The sequence below is a fragment of the Littorina saxatilis genome, linkage group LG7 (genome assembly GCF_037325665.1).
Source record: "Littorina saxatilis isolate snail1 linkage group LG7, US_GU_Lsax_2.0, whole genome shotgun sequence".
Lineage (NCBI taxonomy): Eukaryota > Metazoa > Mollusca > Gastropoda > Littorinimorpha > Littorinidae > Littorina > Littorina saxatilis.
Genome location: NC_090251.1, coordinates 15,135,569 through 15,146,098, shown reverse-complemented (window position 1 = coordinate 15,146,098; position 10,530 = coordinate 15,135,569). Strand labels below are relative to the sequence as shown.

Genomic DNA, 10,530 nt, shown 5'->3' with positions numbered 1-10,530 from the left:
TTAATTTATGAAATGTTGATCCTTTTTTCTACTCTTGAACTTCCGTCTTCTTGTTGACCCGGAAGTACAGACATTTACCGCCGTCGACGCTACGGTCTGAGGAAAGTGGAAGGGTTAGTAAGTCTTGAGAACAATCTGGATTAATCCTGCAATCCTTCGGATCAGAATTCTCCATATAATGAAAATATAAGTTATTATTAATTTGTGCATAACGACTTACACATCTTAACTGGCATGCTTCGCTATTAACGTCAGACTTTCGCTTTCAAAGAAGCTTGCATTCACCTAGAGCCAGTAGAGGAGAGTATCACTTGTCAGTGTTCACTCACAAAGGTTATGTCGATTGTTACGGTTTAGCTGTAAAGTAATGTCGCTTCGTAGGAATCATGTAAAACCCACCTCATGTGACTCATGTAAACTGACTGACATGACAAATTTAGAGAAAGCTTCACTGTGTTACAATATTTTGAACAAACAAAGAGTACTAGTCTGTGGTGCTTGTTTATGGTCATTTACTAGGCAATGGGCAGCATTTATTATTTTATAGGATTTTAGTTGCAAATTGAGGCATGTCAGAGTCGGTTGTGCTATTACTAGTAAACTAGTAGAACTCATTGTCTCCACTATTTGCTTGATGGTCTTTTCTTTTATGCAAATTATGTCTTTTATGATATAATGAATACAAATGATGAGTTAATAAATGAAATCATAAAATGATTTACAGCATTTCACCATTTGTTTTGTTTTTTTGCAGTTTGAGTATCTGCTGATCTACAGATCACACTACAAATTTTCAAGATGTCTATGCAGCCAAGTCACACAATCTACATCAACAACTTGAATGAGAAGATCAAAAAGGATGGTACGTAGCTAGCTTAGACTTGTTCAGTTGTTGTAACCCATTTCTGTTTGCACGGCAAGCGAAAAAGCAAGTGGGACCTTTGCTGCCAAGGATCAAATTTCAGAGAAGCACTAGCAAAGTATCAATCAATCATTATGCCGTGTGAGATAGAATTTTTTTTACACAATACATCACGCATTCACATCGGCAGATCGCAGCCATTTTGGCGAATATCCTACTTTTCACGGCCTATTATTCCAAGTCACACGGGTATTTTGGTGGATATTTTTATCTATGCCTATGCAATTTTGACAGGAAAGACCCTTTTGTCAATCGTGGGATCTTTAACGTGCACACCCCAAGTAGCATTGTTCCTCATACATGTTTCGCCAAAAATGTGAAATTGTCAAACTTGATGAAGTTAGTGGGGAGATATATGGGTGTTAAGCCGGGAGAAAAGTATCTAGAGGGTCCATCTGAGAATCGGAAACGGGAAAAAAAATGTCCTCGCCTTATCCCTCTCCTCCCCCTCCCTCCAAGAATGCTGCATCAGCGCATGAGACCGCTAAGCAGGTGTTTGTTTAGTTTGATACTGATATTGGCCATGTAGTGTACTTCAGGCTCTTCCTGATTTTCTTGTACTTAAAAATGAGCATTTTTTTGATAATTTGTCTTTTTCCTGTCTTTCATTTCAGAGTTGAAAAAGTCTCTCTACGCCATCTTCTCTCAGTTTGGACAAATTCTGGACATTGTGGCTTTGAAAACATTGAAGATGAGAGGGCAAGCGTTTGTGATTTTCAAGGAAGTCAACTCAGCAGCCAACGCACTCAGATCCATGCAGGGGTTTCCCTTCTATGACAAGCCTATGGTATGTTTTCCCTTCTATGACAAGCCTATGGTATGTTTTCCCTTCTATGACAAGCCTATGGTATGTTTTCCCTTCTATGACAAGCCTATGGTATGTTTTCCCTTCTATGACAAACCTATGGTATGTTTTCAACTTGACTGTTTAGAGGAACGTTGTGAGAAAGGAGTCTTGTGTAAAGGAACATGGTGTGCAAGATTGTCATTAATCACTGTTTTATTCGTTTATGGCAAAGCCTTGTTTTGACATGTTCAGCTTGCTTTCTCTTTTTTGGGGGAGAGCTTAAGGTTAATGTTGCCTCTTGCATGCTTAGGTATCTTTTCGCTTGTATTGTACCTACATAACATAACATCTGCACTTTGAACTGAAGATTTTGGGTGATAAACAGTTGAGCTCAGTGGTACAGGGGAATTTGATGGGTTAATTAGCTTAAACTTATCATCTGATAAGGGGAGTTATCGATTAGAAGATTTCTCTGTCGGTGTAAAGATACACTGAGTGAGGGGGCATATTTTCTTTTTTTCCTGTGACCTTTTAATGCACATGTATTCTAAATGCAAGGTGTGTGTAACTGAAAGTTGTGTGTGTTTTCAGCGCATCCAGTTTTCTAAGAAGGACTCTGACATCATCGCCAAGATGAAGGGAACGTTCGTGGAGGGAGAACGACGTAAGAGAGACCACGATGAAGACCATAGTCGCAAAAAGAAAAAGAAGTAAGTGAGACACCACATCGAATCACAGTTGGAAACTTCTGTGAATCATTTCAGAACACAGAATATTTTATTGCGCAGCTAGACCTGGGAACCCCCAAGTTTTTGCCATATTTTGTACTCTTAATTGTCTAACGTAGAAAAAATGTGAAAAAATAGAACAAAATATCCTTTTGGAATTCGTGGTACTCTGGGCATTAAAAATATAATGTATTCTGTTTAGCTGAAGAATTAAACTAAATGAGTTTGATTTTGGTTTCACAACTGCATTCATTGATGGCCTGGAAATTATAAAGCATCTGTTTCCTTCCTACATTTTTCACCAAAGTTATCTTTTAGCAGGCGTTGGTAATAGGAATAACCCCTTCACCTTGATGATGACACATTTCGTTTTATGTACATTTCAACAGAATTACCGGTACTATAAGTTGGACACTGGATGTTAAACTGGCAATGTAAATATGTTAAAAGTTGCTGATTTTTTTAATTTATTTTTTTTCAAATATATAGTTCAACCCTTCTAATATTCTTTCTGGCACCCTACATCATCATTTCTTGTAATTTTTTTTCCAAACAATTTTATTCAAATAAATAACAATTTCTTGTACTTGATATTTTCTTGAGCTAAGAAAACCTTGTATTAATGACATTGATAACATGACTCATGAGTGTTCTTTTTTTCTGTGTGTAGGGGTTCTGCTGCCGCTGCTGCAGCCGCTAATGCTGGTGTACCCCCGGCTGTTCAGCCTATGATACCACAAGCGCCAGTTGCCAGAGGTTACTATCTTGTTCTTTGGCATGCAATGTTATATTTTACCACATGTCCAGTTGCAAAACTGGGGGGGGGGGGGGGGGGACTGTGGAAGGCCTGCACTGAATTTTCCAGTTCATAACATCAGCAGGCCTCATACTATGAGTGATACAACCGTTGACGTCTGAAGAAGTTATATTTTAGATTGGGTCGGTTGGTAGTCCATGTTCTGATGTTAAAATTATGAGCAGGGGTGGAAATGACATCAGTTTGTTAGATTTTAACCATGCATGCATGAACACACACAAGCACAAACACACACCTAGATCATTCTGCATGAGTTTGACATCATACATTGATCTTGTTTCATTCCTGGAAATCTTCACTCTTGTTACCATCATAGTTGATCATCTTTCTTTTTTCTTTTTGAAGAAAGATTTCAAGTGCATGCGTTAATTACAGACATTGTAACTCACTGTCAAGCAAAGAACTCTTCAGATTTCAGTGAGTTGACAAGAACGAAGTGCTAATACATTTTTTTAAAACATGCAATTTCAGGCCCACCACCAACAGTCCCGGCTCCTGCCCCTCCCATGGCGCCCACTGGAGCAACTCCGGCGGCTCCGGCTCCAGCTCTTCCAGAACAGCCTCCCAACCAGATCCTGTTTATCACCAACCTGCCCGAGGAGACCAACGAGATGATGCTCTCCATGTTGTTCAACCAGTAAGTTGGATGCTTTAGATTGGTTGTGATTGGTTGTACGGTGGAGCCCCACTTTTTGGCTTCCCTGAGTAATCAGGAGAGCCTTAGGAATGAGCTTAGTGTTAGGCCAGCCGGCCGTAGATAATAAAACTTAACGTTGGTAATTACTCGGATGTTTCTAGGGTTTGATCATCTCCCGACATGACCCAAGTTTGGTTGACCCTCGTCAAATTTTGGGATCATGTTTGGTTCATAAAAGCTCAACATTGAGGATTTCTCTGAGGCCAAAAAAAAAAAATAGGTCTGTTTACGGTAACCCGACCGACCCTAGTTTTTTCGCGCGACCCTAGACTTTTTTTTGGCATTTGGGGGAAAAAAGAAGAAGAAAAAATCTTTTGGTTTTTTTTTTGCAAAATAACGTAAAAATATGGTTTTTTGGAGGGGGAAAAAAAAAATCCCGACCTACCGACCCTATTTTTTGGGCATATGTTACCGTAAACAGACCTTTTTTTTTTTTTTTTTGGCCTTATGCTTTTGAAGCTAAAGCCTCCGAAGTTCACACACTTGTAGGTTTTGATGGTCTTCAGACATGACACAAATGTGACTTGTTTTCGTTGAATTTCAAGGTCATAGCATGAAAATGTTGGCTGGAGATGATCTATCACTACTAAAAATATTCACTGAGCTATAAAGGAAATAAGTCTTAAAGGCATATGTACGCGCTCCCGTGTTTACAAAGTGTAGTTTGCCCATAATCGATGTCAAACGCACCATAAGACCATGTAATGACGATATGTCGCCATGCGCGGACCATATACATGCATTACAGCTTGTTTTAGAGTCTCAAAAACTTTGGATGTAAACAAAGACGCGGAGTTATTTCCCTTGCGTCAACACTACCTCTGTTGGCAAATCTATAAATAGGACGATCCAGATCAAAATGAAAATTAACATATCTCAACATTGAAGGGGTCCTAGACCACAATATTTTGCAGGGAACTTAATTTAGCATGTCTCCAGCTGTTGGTAAAGCAATTAGCGTGTATAGTCATCGAGTACATATGGCTTTAAAAGGGAGGTACATTTACAGAGGTTATGGACAGACATTTTTAAAGAAAGCTAGGTCTTAAAAAGGCGGGTTTCCACTGTATTTGGTCGGAGAGAGAGCGTGTGGAAGCCAGAATTCTGGGAGAATGGATAATGTTACAGTGGACAGTGTGCTGGAGGAAATAAGTAAATTAAAATTCTCAACTGAGGAAATGTATAAAACACCCATTGGTATCAGTACTCAACAAATTTCCAGGTGGCATTTTTGTGCTTTATATGTGCCAAAAAGCTTCTGTCACCTTCAAGGTCAAGAGTCAGAGGTTCTTTGCCAGTTTTGTATACAAGAGTCAGAGGTTCTTTGCCAGTTTTGTATACAAGAGTCAGCTTCAGCTGGTAGTGTTAGTCTAATAGTGGGTAAAGTCATTTGAATGTCCTGTATTGTAATGTGCTCATGTCTTGCATAATATGTGTGACTGTGCCTGTATGCAGTCTCGTTGTGTGTTTGTATGTGATTTAGCTGTGTACTATGTTAGCTTAGTTAAAAGCCGTATGAGCCCAAAGCCGAATAAAACCTTGAAACGGTTGCTGATTATTTTAATACATTTCATATCATATGAACATTCCAACATCTGTTTTTCTCTCTCAGGTTCCCAGGGTTCAAGGAGGTTCGATTGGTGCCAGGTCGACACGACATCGCGTTTGTGGAGTTTGAGACGGACATGCAGGCAGGGGCAGCTAAGGATGCTCTTCAAGGCTTCAAGATCACACCCTCCAACGCCATGAAGATCACATTCGCCAAGAAGTAGTGGTGCTCCAAGTCTCCTGTGTGCATGAGTTGTGTGAAAGGTAAAAGGTGTGCCAGTTCCATTCATTTCACAGTTCTAGGCATAAGCTCGGCAAACAACATTTGAGAGTGCTGTGTGCTGATAGCAAGACATTATGAAGCCTTCTACTTCTCCGCACTTGTGTCTAGAACTGTAACGGGACAGTGAAAGAATTCACTATTGAGATGACAGAATGCTGAGGAAAAAGTTTGCAAAGAGTGAAGAAGTTCCATTACTTAATTAATAGGATAACCATGAAAATGATCAAATTTGTTGGAAGCTGGTACGGTGCAGGTAAAATGAATTCATCTTGGAACGAAGTAGAGGTTTGGGCAATTGAACCCCACCAAAGTATATGTAAAGTGAATCTGTCTTCAAGTTCCTCTGGGGAAGTTGGTGTTCACATTCTTCGCCGCCGGATATGTTCACAGGTAAAAGAGTGTATGGTAATGCTGAGAGAGTGTGTTTGATCTTATCGGAATGATTGTAGTTGTGGCATTGCACTGTAGCTGACCTGTTGGGCACTGCACGCCACGCCAGAAGTGGGAAACGGTGGGGTAAGAGCTGTCTCCCCCTGGCTTTGCACGGCACGCCCCTCAGCGTCAGCATTGCATTACAGCCACTAAGTGTGTATTAAATTTTAAAATTATTGTTGTAAAATAAATGTTTTTTCATGCTGTATTTGTGTTGGGTTGTACCTTTGTAACGAGTGATCTGATGGTGTGTGTGAACTTTGAAAGCTGTTTTAAGATATGGGTCATTCTCAGACGAGTCAGTCATGGTCCAAAAGCGTGACATAGACATTGAATAATAAAGTTCAAAGAATATCGTTCAAAACTAGAAATGTAATAGAATAGGGTGTGGCAAAACTATAAAAGAAAAAAAAAGTTAAAAGAAACTTCTTCTTTTTTCTTCTATGTAATGTGATGGGTGTGGTGGTAAGACGTCGGCCTCCTTCTTCTTGTCGTTCGCTGTTAGATCGTCAGTCCGGACTGCAGGGCGAAACGTGCTGTCCTGTCGGCCTCCTAGTCGTGAGTTCGAATCCCGGTCGCTGCCGCCAGGTGGGTTAAGAGTGGAGATTTTTCCGATCTCCCATGTCAACTTACGTGCAGACCTGCTAGTGACTTAACCCCCTTCGTGTGTACACGCAAGCACAAGACCAAGTGCGCACGGAAAAGATCCTGTAATCCATGTCAGAGTGCGGTGGGTTATAGAAACACGAAAATACCCAGCATGCTTCCTCGAAATCGGCGTACGCTGCCCAATGGTGGGGTAAAAACAGTCGTACACGTAAAACTCCACTCGTGCTAAAAACATGAGTGAACGTGGGAGTCTAAGCCCATGAACAAAGAAGAAGAAGAATATCCAGGCCTCTTTTTTTATATCAAATTGATTGAAATTTTAGCCTAGCAATCTTCGACAAAGTCCGGACTATGGGATTGCATTGCAGCTCGGAAGCTTTAAAATTAATGAATGAGTTTGCTCATTAAAGTTGTCATCAAAATCGAATTTTCGCAAACAGATTTAAAAATGATTGCATCGTATTCATCAAATTCTGAATCTAAAAATACAGGTACAGTCGAGACCGGATGTAAGAAAGTCGTCGGGACCCACTTTTTGTCTTTCATACATCCGGTCTTTACTAAATCCGGTTAACCGGATGTATGAAAATATTGTGGATTGACTTTCATACATCCGGCCACGCGTCTGTTACTTGATAAAAGTAGGGGTTTTTTCATATCATTTTTGCATTTATTTGTTTTTTTATGTTTAAATGTTTTGATACATATCCTTGTTAGAAGAAAAGGTTTGTGAATAACAAGTGGAAAAGTGCATGTACTTACATACACTGACACAGTCAGGACAACCGATACTGAGAAAGAGCAACTGTTTGTGTAAGGAACTGTTCTGCTTTACATAAGGCCGTGCACTCAGTCTCCGCCCCCCCCCCCCCCCCCCCGTCCCTCTGTGTGTGTGTGTGCGCGTACGTGCGTGCGCTCGCGCGCACGTGTGTGTGTGTGTGTGTGTGTGGCTCAACTGTATTGTGTGTGTTCCCTCCACAACCCTTTTGCGCTTTTGACAATGTTTTTGGGCGTGGAAGCTTTGTAATGACCGTTGGCGTAGCAAATAACATTTTCTGAGTTCTCTCTCTCCCTCTCTCTCTCTCTCTCTCTCTCTCTCTCTCTCTCTCTCTCTCTCTCTCTCTCTTCAAAACGCACACATTTATAACACACACACACACACGCGCGCGCACTGAATACAAACAAGTCGCGTAAGGCGAAATTACTACATTTAGTCAAGCTGTGGAACTCACAGAATGAAACTGAACGTAGTCCGCCGCTAGTGCTAAAGGCAGTGAAAATGACGAGCCTGTTTGGTGCGGTAGCGATTGCGCTGTGCTTCATTGCACGCTTTACTGTACCTCTCTTCGTTTTAACTTTCTGAGCGTGTTTTTAATCCAAACATATCATATCTATATGTTTTTGGAATCAGGAACCGACAAGGAATAAGATGAAATCGTTTTTAAAACGATTTCGGAAATTTAATTTTGATCATAATTTTTATATTTTTAATTTTCAGAGCTTGTTTTTAATCCAAATATAACATATGTATATGTTTTTGGAATCAGAAAATGACGACAAATAAGATGAAATTGTTTTTGGATCGTTTAATAAAAAAATAATTTTAATTACAAGTTTCCGATTTTTAATGACCAAACTCACTCATTCGTTTTTAAGCCACCAAGCTGAAATGCAATACCAAACGCCGGGCTTCGTCGAAGATTGCTTTGCCAAAATTTCAATCAATTTGATTGAAAAATGAGGGTGTGACAGTGCCGCCTCAACTTTTACAAAATGCCGGATATGACGTCATCAAAGGTATTTATCGAAAAAATGAAAAAAACGTCCGGGGATATCATACCCAGGAACTCTCATGTCAAATTTCATAAAGATCGGCCCAGTAGTTTAGTCTGAATCGCTCTACACACACACACACAGACAGACACACACACACACACACACACACACACACACACACACACACACACACACACATACACCACGACCCTCGTCTCGATTCCCCCCTCTATGTTAAAAGTCGCGTAAGGCGAAAATACAACATTTAGTCAAGTAGCTGTCGAACTCACAGAATGAAACTGAACGCAATGCAACGCAGCAAGACCGTATACTCGTAGCATCGTCAGTCCACCGCGCACGGCAAAGGCAGTGAAATTGACAAGAAGAGCGGGGTAGTACTTGCGCTGAGAAGGATAGCAGGCTTTTCTTTACCTCTCTTCGTTTTAACTTTCTGAGCGTGTTTTTAATCCAAACATATCATATCTATATGTTTTTGGAATCAGGAACCGACAACGAATAAGATGAAGGTGTTTTTAAATTAATTTGGACAATTTAATTTTGATAATAATTTTTATATTTTTAATTTTCAGAGCTTGTTTTTAATCAAAATATAACATATTTATATATTTTTGGAATCAGAAAAGGATAAAGAATAAGATGTACGTAAATTTGGATCGTTTTATAAATTATTTTTTTTTACAATTTTCAGATTTTTAATGACCAAACTCACTCATTAGTTTTTAAGCCACCAAGCTGAAATGCAATACCAAACCCCGGCCTTCGTCGAAGATTACTTGACCAAAATTTCAACCAATTTGGTTGAAAAATGAGAGCGTGACAGTGCCGCCTCAACTTTCACGAAAAGCCGGATATGACGTCATCAAAGACATTTATCAAAAAAATGAAAAAAACGTATGGGGATTTCATACCCAGGAACTCTCATGTCAAATTTCATAAAGATCGGTCCAGTAGTTTAGTCTGAATCGCTCTACACACACACACACACACACACAGACAGACACACACACACACACACACACACACACACATACACCACGACACTCGTCTCGATTCCCCCCTCTACGTTAAAATATTTAGTCAACACTTGACTAAATATAAAAAGTGAGTTAAACTTAAAACCAGTTTAATGGATTAAAACAACAACAACAACAACAACAAAAACCTGAGTCACACCCACGACCAATGCCTCTGGTTCTAATTGTACCAAAAAATGCCTTCCATTATTATGGCTCTTCAGTCCAGTCCAGCAGCGCTTTGTCCACAGACGGCAGCTGAGACCTCCGTGTCCGCTTGCTCGTCGTCACAGTATCGCCGCTTCTTGCCTGACGGCAAGATATTTGTTCTTGTCTTTCATTATGTTCGACAGCGTTGGCAGGGGGACACCTAAATCAATGGCCATCTGTGTTCGGGATTTGTGTGGACTGTCCTCTACTGCCTTTATGATTTTAAGGCGCCCAGACAATGTCAACACTCTACGTTTGCCTGTAGCTTTCGCTTTGCGGTCCGCCATTTTGCAAATTCGAGTCGCTATGGAAGGGAAATTACTCTTACCACACTTTGGTGATTTGGGTCTACTTTCGTTTTTTTACAACCGGTCTTGCAACAACGCATTTGTGCTGCTCGGGACCAGAGATTTGATTTCATACAACCGGACTTTTATACATCCGATTTTCATACAACCGGAAAATTCTAAGTAATAACAAAGAGTAGCTTCTGCCGGGACCCTGCCTACCCCTTTCATACATCCAGACTTTCATACATCCGGTGTTTTATACATCCGGTCTATACTGTACTATGATTAGAATTTTAGTAATCGATCCAAAACTGATTTCATCTTATTCTTTGTTTCCCGATTCCAAAAACATATAGATGTGTTATGTTTGGATTAAAAGCAAGTTCAGAAAGTTAAA

General features: G+C 40.1%; 1 protein-coding gene across 1 annotated transcript; it reads left to right on the top strand.

The window, feature by feature from the left end:
- Positions 1–48: 48 nt before the first annotated feature.
- On the top strand, positions 49–6,419 carry LOC138970775 (U1 small nuclear ribonucleoprotein A-like). Its single transcript, XM_070343302.1, has 7 exons — positions 49–113; positions 755–862; positions 1,537–1,709; positions 2,301–2,419; positions 3,108–3,193; positions 3,726–3,891; positions 5,564–6,419. The coding sequence occupies exons 2-7, from the start codon at positions 799–801 to the stop codon at positions 5,721–5,723; spliced, it is 768 nt and encodes a 255-aa protein (XP_070199403.1). The 5' UTR covers positions 49–113; positions 755–798; the 3' UTR covers positions 5,724–6,419.
- The last annotated feature ends 4,111 nt before the right edge of the window (positions 6,420–10,530 follow it).

Coding starts and splice junctions, on each gene's coding strand:
- LOC138970775 (XM_070343302.1), top strand. CDS start 799: ATGTCTATGCAGCCAAGTCACACAATCTACATCAACAACTTGAATGAG. Junction 1,710..2,300: donor CCTTCTATGACAAGCCTATG/GTATGTTTTCCC, acceptor GTGTGTTTTCAG/CGCATCCAGTTTTCTAAGAA. Junction 2,420..3,107: donor AGTCGCAAAAAGAAAAAGAA/GTAAGTGAGACA, acceptor TTCTGTGTGTAG/GGGTTCTGCTGCCGCTGCTG.